The following is a 13,760-nucleotide window of genomic DNA, read 5'->3' on the forward strand; positions in this document are numbered from 1 at the left end:
AACTGGCATGTGTTTTCAGTGTGATCATTATGTCCTCTAGGCGTCCTTCCGCATTTACTCTTCAGATCACCTCCAATTCTAACATGGACGATGAAAGGATCTTAGGGACATGTCTTGAGCATGTACTAACAATATGCCAAGAACATGACAAGTATGCACACACACACAAAAGGGATGGTATGAATGCCTAACACAAAAGAGAAAAATAGAAGAGACAAGTATACAAACTGAATATGGTGCTGACAGGTCGCATGAAGATGATTACAGAGCAGTAGAACACGAAAACAGATCATTCCCAACGACAGTAATGTCTGGGGGCGGGGCTTCTTCCTTAAACTTTATAAGGTACTACTTAGTATGTTTTCCCCCTTCCTGGCAAATCTAAAAGTCTTTCCAAGTTGCACTGCTCAAATGCAATGCGTTAGATCAAGTGCTACAATAAAAAGAAAAATCCAGGTAATTTCCACATCAGCTGGAATGTGCTTATTTTAAAGTTATTTCAAGTTCAGAATTTCCCAGTTTAAAAAGTTGATAAAAGACATGATTCTTCCTAAAATGGGTAGCAAACTTTCAATTTTTTATTTCAAGGGAAAACTTAAGAAAATGTCTTAGTGCAGGAAGAATGTATTAAAATGTGCTGTATTATATTTTATTGTTTTGAATAAGAAGTAATTGCTTCATGGTAACTATTGAACAAAGGTAGATAGCCTTCACACGTGTATACAAATCAGGTCAAGAGTAAGGTAACTCATTCCAAAGTTATTCAACCAGAAATACTGTTATCAAAGTAGTAGGTGAACTTTATACACAAAAATGCATTTATATGGAGCCTCAATTAAAATAATAGTAAAATGAATCACCACAAGACCACATTTCCAAGTTTCTGAAAAGGTAATTACATCTCTGAAGCCCGTTATAAAGCAGAGGTTACTTAGAACTGCGCATTTTGTTACTGCTATTTTAAATATGTTACTAACTTCTTTAACAACGTTCAAATTGTACATTAGAATTTTATAAGTTTTCATTTTTATTTAAGGAAAACCAAAAAAGCTTCATTTTGACCTAAAATTGCTCCCACATGACAAATACCCCTCATGTAACACTAGACTCTCAGTTTAGAGATAAACCCATGAATTCTAATTTTTAAAAACCTACCAAGATGACTTTGGTTTGCAACTGTGGCATATGGCAGGCAGTGTAAAAACACTGAGTCCAGCCATCAGTCTCCAATCCTATGTCTTCATTTGTAGAACACTCCCCAACGAAGGGGTCAGACTCTGGTTCACAGTTTGTAAACTCTGCACAAATTGTGTTATGATAGCATGCTACCCACAGAGGAAGTTTTCCATAAACAAAAACAACCTTATATCTTATTATTTTAATGCAACTGTAACTCTTCTTTGGGTCTGAATATTTAACCAGCTGGTACTTAATGTGAACCATAACCAGGAAAAGTGCATAATGCAAAATTAACATAATACATAAGTTACAACAGAAATGAAGAAGGAGAAGAAGAAGACGATGACTCCAAGAAAGTTAAAGCCTGGTATAGTTAGAGTTTCAGTAGTTTTGGAGCTTGTTTTTTATATTGCCCAAGTGATCTTGTAACCTTAATCATAACATTTCTAATCTAGTTGGTAACAGTTTTCAAACACCACAATAAAAAATAACACACTATAGGGGAAAAAACCTCTCTTGTTAAAAGATTTTTTGAATAAATTTTTTACTCAAATAAATTTATGACAACATGTACTTGTTCCTGCAGCCATTTTTTGACTATTATTTTTAGATAAGAATATTAATTACCAGCAAATAAATCTTGTTTTAAAAAGCATTGATAAGTGTGAGCAGTTATCAACATGGAAAGTTCCTATTTGTATCTTCAACTCAAAGCCCAGAGATTGGTAGCGATACTTTATAACTTTAAGATCTAGTAATTTCTGTGTTTATGATATATTTGAAATTATAAAGAAAATTTGCTCAGAACTGGGCTTTATTCTAGAAGATGTATTCAAACACAAAAGGTGTAATATAAGTTAAATTTAAAGGCACATCATTACTCAATTTTATTATTTAAGAAAAATTACTACAATGCATCTGCAAATTGCAGTTTTCTACAGCAGCCTTTATTCCTTTAACCTTACTTCACATTGTAATAGAATTTTGTAAAGGCAAAAAATAACTACTGTGAAATTAGTAAGATGGTCTAATAAAAAAACGAAACATTCACATAAGTAATATTTCCAATCTAAAACAGAATTTGTTCCTCTCTCTCTCTCTCTCTCTCTCTCTCTCTCTCTCTCTCTCTCTCCTTAAAATGTTTAAAAGTTTCAAGTTCTACAGATACAGATTTTGGGAAACATCGAATTACTCCAAGGACAGTTATTTTCTTTTACTCCTTGTATAAAGTCTTGAAGACCTTTCCTTCCTCACCCCCTCCAAAATCTCATTTTCACCTGACTTAATTGCATCCAAATTTTCTCAGGTAAAGGAGACATTCTTACAAAGTTTCAAATTTCAAAATCCCAACACAGTTCTTAAATTAAGCACTTCTCTTTATGTGTGCGAGTGTCTATTATCTTGCAGTTGTTCTTTAAAAAAAAAACAAACAAACAAACCTGAAATTGAATATTTTTAGCTACCCAGAAATACCTTAGTGAGCCCTCAACAGTTTCTAGCCACTTAATAATTGTGACCCCGCCAGCCCCTTCAAGTAGATCGTTAACCACAAGAGTGCCTGGCAATTTCCAAACCATAGCCTCTGTCCAAAAGGAAAAGATAGGGCTTTGTAAGGCCGAAAGGAAGTGAGAGAAAAACAAAACAAATGTAGCTCAAGCTGAAAGTGAAAAGTGCTTGGACAGATTAGTATTTTCTTTTCTGCAAGGCATCCTGCCAATCTTCTCCGCCGCCACCTCCCCCCATAAGGTCCGACTTTTGCCTGTAGGAAAGTGTTGCTATCTATCACCCCATGGCCCTCCTCATAATTACTGTTGTTTTGTGTTTTTCTCATCCGTCCTCATCTGACTGATACCTCCCCCCTCCTTCATCCTGCCAAAACCCCAACTCTGGAGATCATGGGTGTAGAAACCCTGCCGGCTCCGACGACACATCCCACTCGGTCCCTTTCACGCGACTTATTTTAGTCTCAAGATCCCCCACTGGAGCGGCTGCAGTGAGAACCGGAAATTTTCATTTAACTCCCCCCCCCCGCCCTCCGGGGGCCCCCGTTCCGAGCCGATCGCTGGGGAGCAAGCCCAGGGCCGGGCCTCGGCTGGCTTGCTCCGGAAAGCTTTAATTTGCACACTCGCCGCCGAGTGGGTCTCGGGCCCCCAGGCTCTCAGGTCCCCGCCCCGCCGCACAGCCTCCTTCACTTCGGCCCCCAGCCGCGGACAGAGCCCCGAGGCCCACGAGCCTCCCCGGCCTCCCCGCGGGCGGCGCCCTCCGCCCGCCCTCCGCCCGCCCTCCGCCCGCCTCCCTCCGCCGTTGCGCCCACCCCCTGCCCGCAGAGCGCTTGCTTGGGCGGCAGTCAGTTACCTGCTCGGCGGGGCGAGCACGTGCGGGGGCCGACTGACACTCCAGCTTCGCAGGAGGTCTGCGCCCCTGGACCGCAGGTAAGGGACGACGCGTGGGTGGGCTGAGGGTCGGGGGTCCCGTGCGAGGACGCGGGTGGGTGAGGGTAAGGGGTGGGGGTTGTGTGGCCCCTTGGAATCTGCTTGGGTTAACCCCTTAGGAGCTGAGACTGGGTAGGTTATGGGGGTCAGCTGGGGGGAGCTAGAGGTCTCGAGAGGGACCTCCCACACCGGGGACGCTCCGACACTAGGGTCCTGTGCCAGCTTGAACAGATTCGTGTGCACAAACACCCGTACGGTCACGACTCATCGAGCTTCTCCGAACTGAATCTGCTTGGACAGTCACATTTATTTAAGGTCGAAAATGCACCGTCCGGGTGGAATTCCGTGGTTGAGAATTTGTTTCCGCGCCCCACATTTATGTCCCCTATGCAAGTTCCCTCTGCAGCCTCCCGAGGTGTGGGTATGGGCTCCATCTTCCCCACGAAGGAATAAACGTTTGCGCCGGCTTCCTACTGAAGACCCCTCGGGCGTGTTATTCACGGAGGAGTGCACGCAGCCCACCGGGGTTGAAGCCCCGTGAGCGCGCACTCTTGCCTCACGCCCCAAGTTTACTTTTCTTATTTAAAGCTTTGCAGTTGAAATGCACACCCCGGCCAAGAGCAGCCCAGGGCTCTGCGGAGCACTCGTCCCAGTGCACGTGGGCGTATCTGCGCGGGCGCATCTGCGTATGCGCACACGCGCGAGTCGTGGTCCCGCAGGCGGCCTCCCCTCGCTGAGCTGGTGGCGACCCTTGCGGCGTTTGGCAAGGCTTCGGGAGAGGCTCATGAAGGATTTCATTGAGTGTGAAGACAGAGAGCAGAGACAGAAAGCAGAAGGAGGCGGCTGCAGCCTTTGTAGTCGCGGAGGAATGCGGAAATGTTGAAGCACTATGTCAAACTTTTTTGAAATGGGGTCAAGTCACATTCAGCCAGCGTGGGAAAGCAACAACAACAACAAAAAAGTGGAGGAGGGGAGGGGGCTAGGCACCGCCACTCCAGTCTGGGGGGTGCAGGCCCGCGGGAGGCAGACTGCTGCCTCCGGGAGCCTGGGCTGGACACGGCCCGAGGGGGAAGGCGGGCGCCGAAGCCTTTGCTCCCGCTACCTGTGTGGCCCTCGACCTGGCTCGGACCCCCGGGCGAGGTCTGGGGGTCCTTTCCGCAGCTTTTTAGGAAAGCTCTCAAAGGAGCCGGGAGAGACTCCTTGCCTGCGCGGTGCTATGCCAGCACCCAGGGACGGTCGCGCCATGTGTTCTTTAATTCCAGGCTGAAGGGCGAGCAGGGGAGGAGGGGTGCGGGGCAGGTAAACGCACGCCGAGGGTTCCGGACAGGCGGCTGTCGTGGACCAAGGTCCATCCCAGCCTGAGGCCACCGTGGGACAGGAAGGCTCACTAGGTCATCTCTAACAACCAAACGGGGAAGGGACACCGGACCGCGCGTGGGATCTGGCTTCCAGCCTTTGGGGAACCGGGCGACAGTCTTGGCTACCGACCTCCAGGCGCTCCGGACACCCGGCGGGGAGGTTCGGTATCGCTACCCAAGCTAGGGCAGCCCCTTCTCTCACCCAGGAGACCTACGTTTACTCCCCCAACCCCCACCGTCGTATGGGCGGTTGGTTTTGCATAGGTTGAGGTCGGCAGAAAACTTAAGGACCGGTACGGGCTAGCTACCTACTCTTTCAGGACACGCCGACCGAAAGTGAGAGGGACCTGCCTTCCTACTGATCTAGGGGGCGGGGGTTGTTTGGGGGTGGGCTACACGACACTCCTCCCCTCCCCTCCCAGGGCCCCTCGCTCTCCCACCCTTAGTAGCCCCAGCCCTCCCCTACCAGATGGTCTGTCCTCTCTGAGTTTCCACCAGGGAGGTCCTCCTCGTCGGAGGCAGAATTCCATCTCTCATTAAGATTGCCTTGCCCCAAAGACCATTTGTGTGTGCAAGTCTCTTTTAAACGTTTCTCGGTAGAAAAACTGAAAGTAGAAAGGAAGCAATTTCCCAGCAGATGTCTGACCACCCCTACTCGTATCTCAGCATCGGGTTACAGGGTCTTGAGAGCCCCAAATCGATTCTGCGACCCCACACTTGGGAATCCCCGTCGCCTTCACACCAGCTTCCGAACACCCCCAGGACTCCGGGTCCCCCGCACGTCCAGGCCACCGGAGTCGGGGAGGGCAGCCTAGAACGATATAGGTATAAATATTGAGCCCGTGACATTGACGCGCCCGGCGCCTCCCCTCCCCCGCGCTCCCGGCACACTCTGGGCTGCTCGGCACGCCCCCTCCCGTCCCGCTGCGTCCCGCGCGGCGCACATCCCCGAGGGGCCCCTGCAACCTCTCCTCGAGAAGACTGCACGAGCCCTGCTGGGGAAGAAAAGTAACTTGGCTTTTCTCCGAGAAACAGGGCCGGGTTAGGCAGCCGGGTAGAGGGGCCGGGGCTAGTAGAGGGGAGCTCGTGGAACCCGGGGGACGTCTTCGGGGCTGTCTGATCGCACTTTCTCCTTGTGCTCCGGTCTCCTCCTCCTAGGTGCAGAGATTGTGGGCAGACTATGTAATCGCTGCGGAGGGGGAAGAGGAGGGATCGGCGCTCTCCTGCGGCGGCGGCGCGGCGACTCGGCTAGGCGGAGTTTCGCGGCGGCTGCGCCCGGCTTGAGCCCGCTGGCGAGAAGCTCTCTCTGTCCCGCTCGGCGGCCGCGAGTCCGACTACGTGCGTCCCCGAGGCGTCCAGACAGCGAGTGTGCACCCCGGTCCCTCTGTGCCGATCCAGCAGCCTCCAGGCAGCATGGAGAAGGACAGCCTGAGCCGCGCCGACCAGCAGTATGAGTGCGTGGCGGAGATCGGCGAGGGCGCCTACGGGAAGGTGTTCAAGGCCCGTGACCTGAAGAACGGCGGCCGCTTCGTGGCTCTGAAGCGCGTGCGGGTGCAGACCGGCGAGGAGGGTATGCCGCTCTCCACTATCCGCGAGGTGGCGGTGCTGAGGCACCTGGAGACCTTCGAGCACCCCAACGTGGTCAGGTGAGCCTGGAGTCCTGGCTGTCGGATGTGGGAAGGTGGCGGGGAAGGGGTCGCTGGTGACCCAATTAGAGTCAAGAGTTGAATTTTGCCAATAAAACCGGTAATCTTGCTAGGCAATGCAGAAAAGGAGACCCGCGGTGGCTTCCCTGCAGCCAAGCAACTCTGAGGAGCTTTCGCTCTGTTTGTCCCAAGGGGTCCGCGGGCTTTGGGTGCCTTTTAGGGACAAAACCAGACAACCTCAGAAACGTCCCTCTAGCCCTTACTAACTTTTCCCATCAGTGGGGGAATTTTTGAGAGGCAGAGTGGTAGAGGTATAAAGCTCGTGATAATTAGGAGGAAACTTTAAGGGTAAGGGCTAATGTAAATAAAGCTTTAAAAAATGCAGAAATGTGTAAGAAGGTGTTTGCCAGTCACACCCACAGTGGTGGCCCTTTTTTTTTTTCTTTTCCTTATAGCCGTAGAATAATGACTTCTGATGGTTTAAGAAATTTGAATGCTGACGCCTAGTGTTAAACATTATTTTAAAAATGTCTTTCAAGGTTGAGCACAGGGGAAGACTGAACAGGGGGATCCAGGGTTAATTTAAGGCCATCTTGAGCTACAAAAGACCCTGTCTGGGAAAAGAAAATAAATAAGGGGTGGAGGGCTTCTTAAGCCGTTATCTGATTGTCTGTGTCGTTTAGTATCTATGGACTGGTATGGGCTAGCTTAGGCTGCCTCTCTCAGGGGTTAGACGTGAGGCTACCATGTGGTGCTCTTTAGATTCTAAAGCCTCTGTTTTCCCTGGAAGAGTTGTGCAAGTGGGTGGGAAGGCATTCTTAGCTATCAGTCCTGCAAAGTAACTAGCATTAAAAGAAAGTGTGTGTGCAGGCTTCTGTGTGGCTAAGGATAATGGTGTTTTCTCCGAGATGCTGGGGTTTCCCCATTGTGCCTTTCATCCTTTTCTTTTTTAAACAGATGCATAGCTTGAAGTTAAAAAGGGGATGCACAGACCTCTCCACAGACTGGGCGATGATTTCCCCCATTCTCAGCTCTTGGTGTATAGGAAAAGGATGGTCTCGGTGTCTTCATCCTGCCTTCTCATTCCTGTAGGGATTGTGTACAACAAATATGGGCCTACTGTGTGCCCCAGGGATGAAATTATGTAAACAAGCACAGCTAAATATTTTTGTAGAAAGTCAAACAATTTAACATTAGTCATCAAAATCGAGAGACCCAAGACTGACCTTTGAAATACCAAGCCCTCTACAGACCCGGAGTCTACGGAATCTTCTGGGAGGTTTTTAACTGCTCTTCCAGGCTCTGGGTGGTTTTGGGGGTTTAGTTATTGTTGCTTTGCTTTGGGATTTCTTTCTTTCTTTCTTTCTTTCTTCCTTCCTTCCTTTCTTTCTTTCTTTCTTATTTGTAGTGCTTCGTTCCCAGTATAGTCAGACTCAGGCTAGAATGCAGCAGTGAATCACGTATAAAATAAGTAAAAAGACATTGTAAAGAAAGGACCCCATTGTACCTATGCTTTAGCTAGGTGGCAGGAGCATAGGGGGAGGTGACACCGAAAGATAACGAGACATGGGAGAGGGAGTCTTCTAGAAAGTCAGGTTTTACCTAAAAGCAGTGGATTACCGTGTGTGTGTGTGTGTGTGTGTTCGTTCGTGTGTGTTCCCATCTTTGTGTGTATTTAAAAGGAAAGAAATTCCTCAGGGAGGTCTGTGATATTGGTGGGCAGGAGGAGGGCACATGCTGATTCTCTTATATCCTAGAGGAGTCGCTGAAGATGCGCCCAAGGATGAATTCCAACCTTAGAATTTAATATCAAGTTTGATTTTGCCTGTTACCTGTGGAGTGTCCAATCAAGAGAGCTGTTATCATATATGCGAATAAAATAACATCGTTCCAGACAAACACTGTTGTATAACCTGTTCCTTGATCACAGCCCATTGTAAGTTCTTATAACAGAAGAGGGCCGCTTTGTTGTGGTGAGGTTTGGCTAGCTAGCTCATCCCATTCTCCTGCTTTTTCCTCCTGAGGTTGGTGTGTCTCTAGACAGCTTTAGTTGACACCCGGGATAAGATTCTGAGCTGTGAATTTCAGGAGCATCTACTTAGAAGCAAAGGGAAAGGATGCTTTCTAAATTTATTTTTACCTCTTATGATACCTACCTACTTCGAGTTGTGAGGATAAAGTTAAGAGTGTAGGCGAAAGCCCTCTGAGTTTCAAGGCACTTCAGGTACATGCATATGCCAGAGATGATCAGACCCTTGGCCTAGAACAGGTCCCCAGGCAGGCATCATTTATCTGACATTTTAACAGAACAAGTCAGATTCCTATTTGGACACTCCAGGATTGTTGTGTGACAAAACATTTCCTCCGGGGGAGATGCTTCATACTCAACCCAGCATCCCAGATAGGGAGCCCACAGCCGACCAAAGTACAAATACCACCAGAGTCCAGCTTACTAATCCAATGAATTTTCTTGGGGTTATTTACACTAATATGGACGAGGAGTGACTAGAGCAGAAATGACAAAGACAGCTGCATCACCAAAGTCCACAAAGCTCACGATGCTGGGAACAGGAGCACACTGCACAGCCCACTCATAGCTAACCGGCTTGGGGGTTGGAGGCAACCCTTTCCAGACTGCCTCAGTTGGTCTCAACCTCCTCCAGGCAGCTGGGCTGGTTTCTGCTGCTTGCAGATGAATGGTCTGGTCTCTGAGTCGTTGCAGCCTGACCTAGCTTCAGAGGAAAGCTCGGCTTGTCTGCTTTTATAGCGAGGAGGGACTTGGTGAACCTGGTCAGTTTCAAGGCCTTCCTGAAGCTATTCTGAGTTTTTGTTTTTGTTTTTGTTTTGTTTTTGCTTTTGCTTTTGTTTTTTTTTTTTTTTACCTTCCTGCTTAAGGAGCTTCCTGTTGGATGGAATGTTTTAATCTTGGAGGAAACTGTTATCAAACAGGGACCAAGAAGCTGCCAGTACCCTGAATTTATCCGCAAGGGGAATTGACTGGCTATACGCCATGAGATTAATGGAATGGCCCTTTACTGATGAAGACATCCCCACGAGCCATGGGCCATCTTCATTCCCCTCCTGGTCTCTTTCCTGGGTTTTTTTTTTTTCCACAGCACTAACCTGCCCCCATGACTTGTTTGTTTGGCTGAACAAGGAGCAATTCTTACTTTAGAGGTTTGCTTAATAGTTTTAGGGGCAGTGTCAGGAAATTGAGGATAAACGACAGTTCTTTTCCTTCCAAGGGAGAGTGTCAAAACTGAAACCCCAAATCTGTAATTTGTTGTCTTTCCTGGTGTAAGTTTTACTCTCATAAGCCTGGGTTTTTAAAGATTGCTTAAAAGGGCAGATGCTTTTTTTTAAGTGCCTTCAAGCCATAAGTAATTGATCATAATTATAGTCCTTACCCAAACGTAGTTAAGCATCTAATCTTGAAGGAGCACAATAAACATATTAGGTTTTTTTTCAAAAGTTTAAAGATTTAGTTTTGATAGATTTACCAGAAAGGCAGCCTTGTTATTGTTGGTGTGAAAGCACTCCGAGCTTGCAGGATAGCACTGACTTCATTCTTGCTTACCTGCACTTGATGTGTCCCAGACCCAGGCTTCCTGAGCCAGTGGTGTCCGACACACAGATTTGCTCTTTTTTTATGGTTTGTAATCCTGAATTCTGGAGCCTTTGCCAGGTTCAGACTGTTAAGATTGGAGTTTTTGCATTCCGCACGTAAGTTCTGTTTGCCATCCTGAGCGAAGACAAAGAGATGAACTACAACTTGTTTTTTTATCAGCAGTCTGTTTATGCACCAAGTATATATATTGAGGACCTACTACATGGAGGACAGTTTCTAGAACAAAGGGGGTGGGGCAATGGACAAGTCAGAGGGAATCGCTATTCTTGTGAACTTACTCCCCCCCCCCCCATTTGTAGCCCTGGCTATCCTGGAACTTGCTCTGAAGACAAGGCTAGCCTCTAACTCAGAGATCTGCCTGTCTCTGCCTCCCGAGTGCTGAGATTAAAGGTGTGCGCTACTCTGTGTGGCTTTTTCTTTCCTTCCTGCCAGCCTTTCTTTCTTTCCTTTTTTTTTCCCCCTCTCATCTCTTTAAAGAACGTATTTGTCTAAGCAAGGCGTGATGGGGCGTGCTTGTAATACTGAAACTCTAGAGCAAATCGAGGCAAGAGTTCAAATCATTGCCAGCTGCTTGGTAAGTTCAAATCCAGTCTGAGCTGCAGGAGACTGTCTCTTGTTCTTATGTCAGTCACTGCTTACCCTCATTTAGCCCGCCCAGTTTTACAAAGCTGCTTATGTTTGTGGCAAATTAGTTACAAGAATTCGCTGATTGGGTAGACCAGAACCAGATAAACAGAACACTAGTGAGAGTCACTCAATGTGTGCAGGTTAAATTTTCCCTTAGGGACATACAAGTTGACCTATATAAAAAGGCGTCGCCAATACCTGAGCTCCATTGATTTCAGCAGGTGTTGAAGAGAGATATCTTTACTAGAATCCAGTTACAGGAAAGGTACCTGGGCAGTCGGTTGGCTACTCAAAGGGTTCTGCAGTCGCTGAATGTATAAGATGCTCAGCCAAGAACTCGTATGTGATGCTATTCTGTGCTGTGAGACACAGATAAACTCAAGCTGTGAGCTTGTTAGAAGAACAACAAAGTGATTCAAATTCAAGCATTAGCTCCGGAGGCTAAGGTGATTGCCTGTCAGCAGACGAAGCTGTAATCCATACATGTTTTAAACACATTAAGCTATTATTAGAGTATTTAGTCACTGTTTTTAAAAGGCAAAGGAAAATGAGGTTTGCAGCTCAGTGATTAAGATGTTTCTCAGTTTTTTTCTTTTTAAAGTTCTTAGCAACGTGCAGTTTAAAAGGAGAGAAGAAATGCGACTTGAAGAACATAATATATTTAATTTTTACTATGAATTTAAAGCCAGGCTTTCAGAGGTCTTGGTTTTTATTAATAAGAGTGTTGTTTGTGGGTGAACAGTCCATGGGGTGCTTGCCTCAGTGAAAACAGGAAAAGCAGCACATCGGTCTCCATTTAAACTTCAGTGTGTAGAGTATGTGTGTTCCTTCCGTCCCTGGTTTCTTGAAAAGTTGCAGCCGTCAGAGCTGTTTAGTAAACAGACATTTTTACAGTGACATTCTGCTCATTCTTTTCCTGTAGTTGAAATTAGTAACGCTGAGGTTTTAGCTCTGCGCTTGTATTCTGCTGTGTGTAAATTATCGTCACGGAATTCATGGAACCTCCCTGTGGACTCAAGGAAAAGTAAAGTCTCTAAAAAGGAAACACACATTTGAATAACTCTCCTGTGGTATTCGTCTTGTTTAAGACTCGGGTCAGTGACTCTCTGTGGAGAAAGATCCTTATTTAAAACAAAAACAAAAACCATAGTGCTTCTAATTAATTTAAGACCCATTGTTGTATCTCCTGCCATTCTTGAATTAGCTACCAGGATTTGTGTGTACTTATGTGGTGTGGTTAGAATGTTTCACTTGCAGTAATAAACCAATCTCCGAAGATTTCCTTTCGGAACCATCTTTTTCCTCCTTAATTTCTGCATCAGTGCTCATGTGTGTTAGGGACAAATGTGACATGAATCTGTCATTGTACCAGAATCTTTACCCTCAGCTCACATATCAAATGTTCCTCAGGTTTTTTTTTTCTCATTTAGATTTCAGTTGATAGAGTTGCTGTTTTAACGCACATCATTGGAAATCCATTTATTTATAAATTGCCTATTGCACATTTGAGCAAACAAGCCAGTGGACAGCACTTTTCTGTTGTAAAAGAGTACTGCTTCGCTAGTAGCTATTCGTAAGGAACTTTATATTTTCTGTATATGGTTGTTTTCTCTGCGTGATGTAGGTGTCTCGCGCATGGTTCCTATGGAGCATGGGAGAGGAGGTCAGATTTCCTGTGAACTAGGCTTGCAGGTGCTTACTAGCTTTCATGTGGGTCCTCTGGAAGAATAGCCAGTGTGGGGCTGCCTAACTTCACTTACTGTCTTTCATTTATTTAGGAAACGTATACTTGCCATTCAATAACAATAGACATAAAAGGCACAGTCGTCGTGGTTTTGCAGATATTGATATTGGAAGATTTGAAGGTGTTAACTCTAATCTAGGCATACATGAGGTGCATTGACACCTTCAAGTACATAATCACATTCTAAATGCTTCTTACATTTCTTCATGATTGATGCTGACTTTGATGGTATTTTCTTGTGTTCTCTGTGCACTTGTTACTTGTGGACAGACTGGCCTTTCTGGTTCTTGTAGGTGCCCTTCTTACGTCTGTTCCTCTGACTTGACTTGGAATCAACTTCAGAATGTCAGCTCGGGGCCCCCCCCCCACCACCACTCTGAAACACTTCCTGTATTTCGGGGCCAATGTTTCAGGTAGCCTTGAGTGGTGCGCTCTTTAATAAGCCTCTTATTGGTGCACCATCAAGGCAGTTAGAACATATTTATTCCCTTATATTAACTATTATAGAAAATACGCTAATCCTTCTCAACTCGTCCTAGTTGTAGATTCCCTGAGGCAGAGGGTGTCTTGTGATCATGTATACTTCGTGACAAGAAAATGAAGACATATGTAGCAAATGACTGATGCCATAGAAAGGGGGTACTAAGAAGAGGGCCCCCTGGATTAATTGCATCACATGAAAGAGTGTCAAATAAAGTGGGGTGAGTGCTTGTTTTTATCAGGAAGAGATGACAATGTCAGAGAAGGCAGAGTTCCCGGCACCAAGCAGTTGTTCACTGAGCATCTTTGTTGAAATGTGACTCACATAGTGGTCACATACTGGAATGTCTCTGCCCTGCCCCACCCCGTAAATGAAGATTTGAAGCTTGAGAACCTCCTCCAAAATGCAGGAAGATCCACCAGGTGACGATGAATGACATTTTGAAGGGTCATTATGACCAGTGGCCCTTGTTTGGATATGCTTAGACTTTTTTTCCCCTAATAGTAAGATGTGTACTACTCACGGACTAGAAATGGGACACTTCGATTCTTTTTTTTTTTAATTTTAATTTTATTAATTTATTCAGATTACAACTCACTTGTTATCCTGTCACTTGTATCCTCCCATTCCTCCCTCCCTCCCACTTTCACTCTCTTCCCCTCCCC

General features: G+C 46.3%; 1 protein-coding gene across 6 annotated transcripts in view; it reads left to right on the plus strand.

The window, feature by feature from the left end:
* The first annotated feature begins 3,229 nt into the window (after window positions 1-3,229).
* The window catches only part of CDK6 (cyclin dependent kinase 6), a 200,764-nt gene continuing 190,233 nt past the window's right edge, over window positions 3,230-13,760 (plus strand). The window contains exons 1-4 of one of the 6 annotated variants that reach the window (XM_084784971.1): window positions 3,230-3,611; window positions 3,821-5,129; window positions 5,636-5,794; window positions 6,128-6,615. In XM_084784971.1, coding sequence (XP_084641097.1) covers window positions 6,383-6,615 — 233 coding nt within the window. In that variant the 5' untranslated portion in view covers window positions 3,230-3,611; window positions 3,821-5,129; window positions 5,636-5,794; window positions 6,128-6,382. Of the gene's footprint in view, window positions 3,612-3,820; window positions 5,795-5,850; window positions 5,978-6,127; window positions 6,616-13,760 lie in introns of those variants that run through there. The other 5 variants (XM_084784968.1, XM_084784970.1, XM_084784973.1 and 2 more) reach the window with 5 other exon arrangements.

Source organism: Acomys minous (genome assembly GCF_964271855.1).
Source record: "Acomys minous genome assembly, chromosome: 6".
In the NCBI taxonomy this organism is placed as follows: domain Eukaryota; kingdom Metazoa; phylum Chordata; class Mammalia; order Rodentia; family Muridae; genus Acomys; species Acomys minous.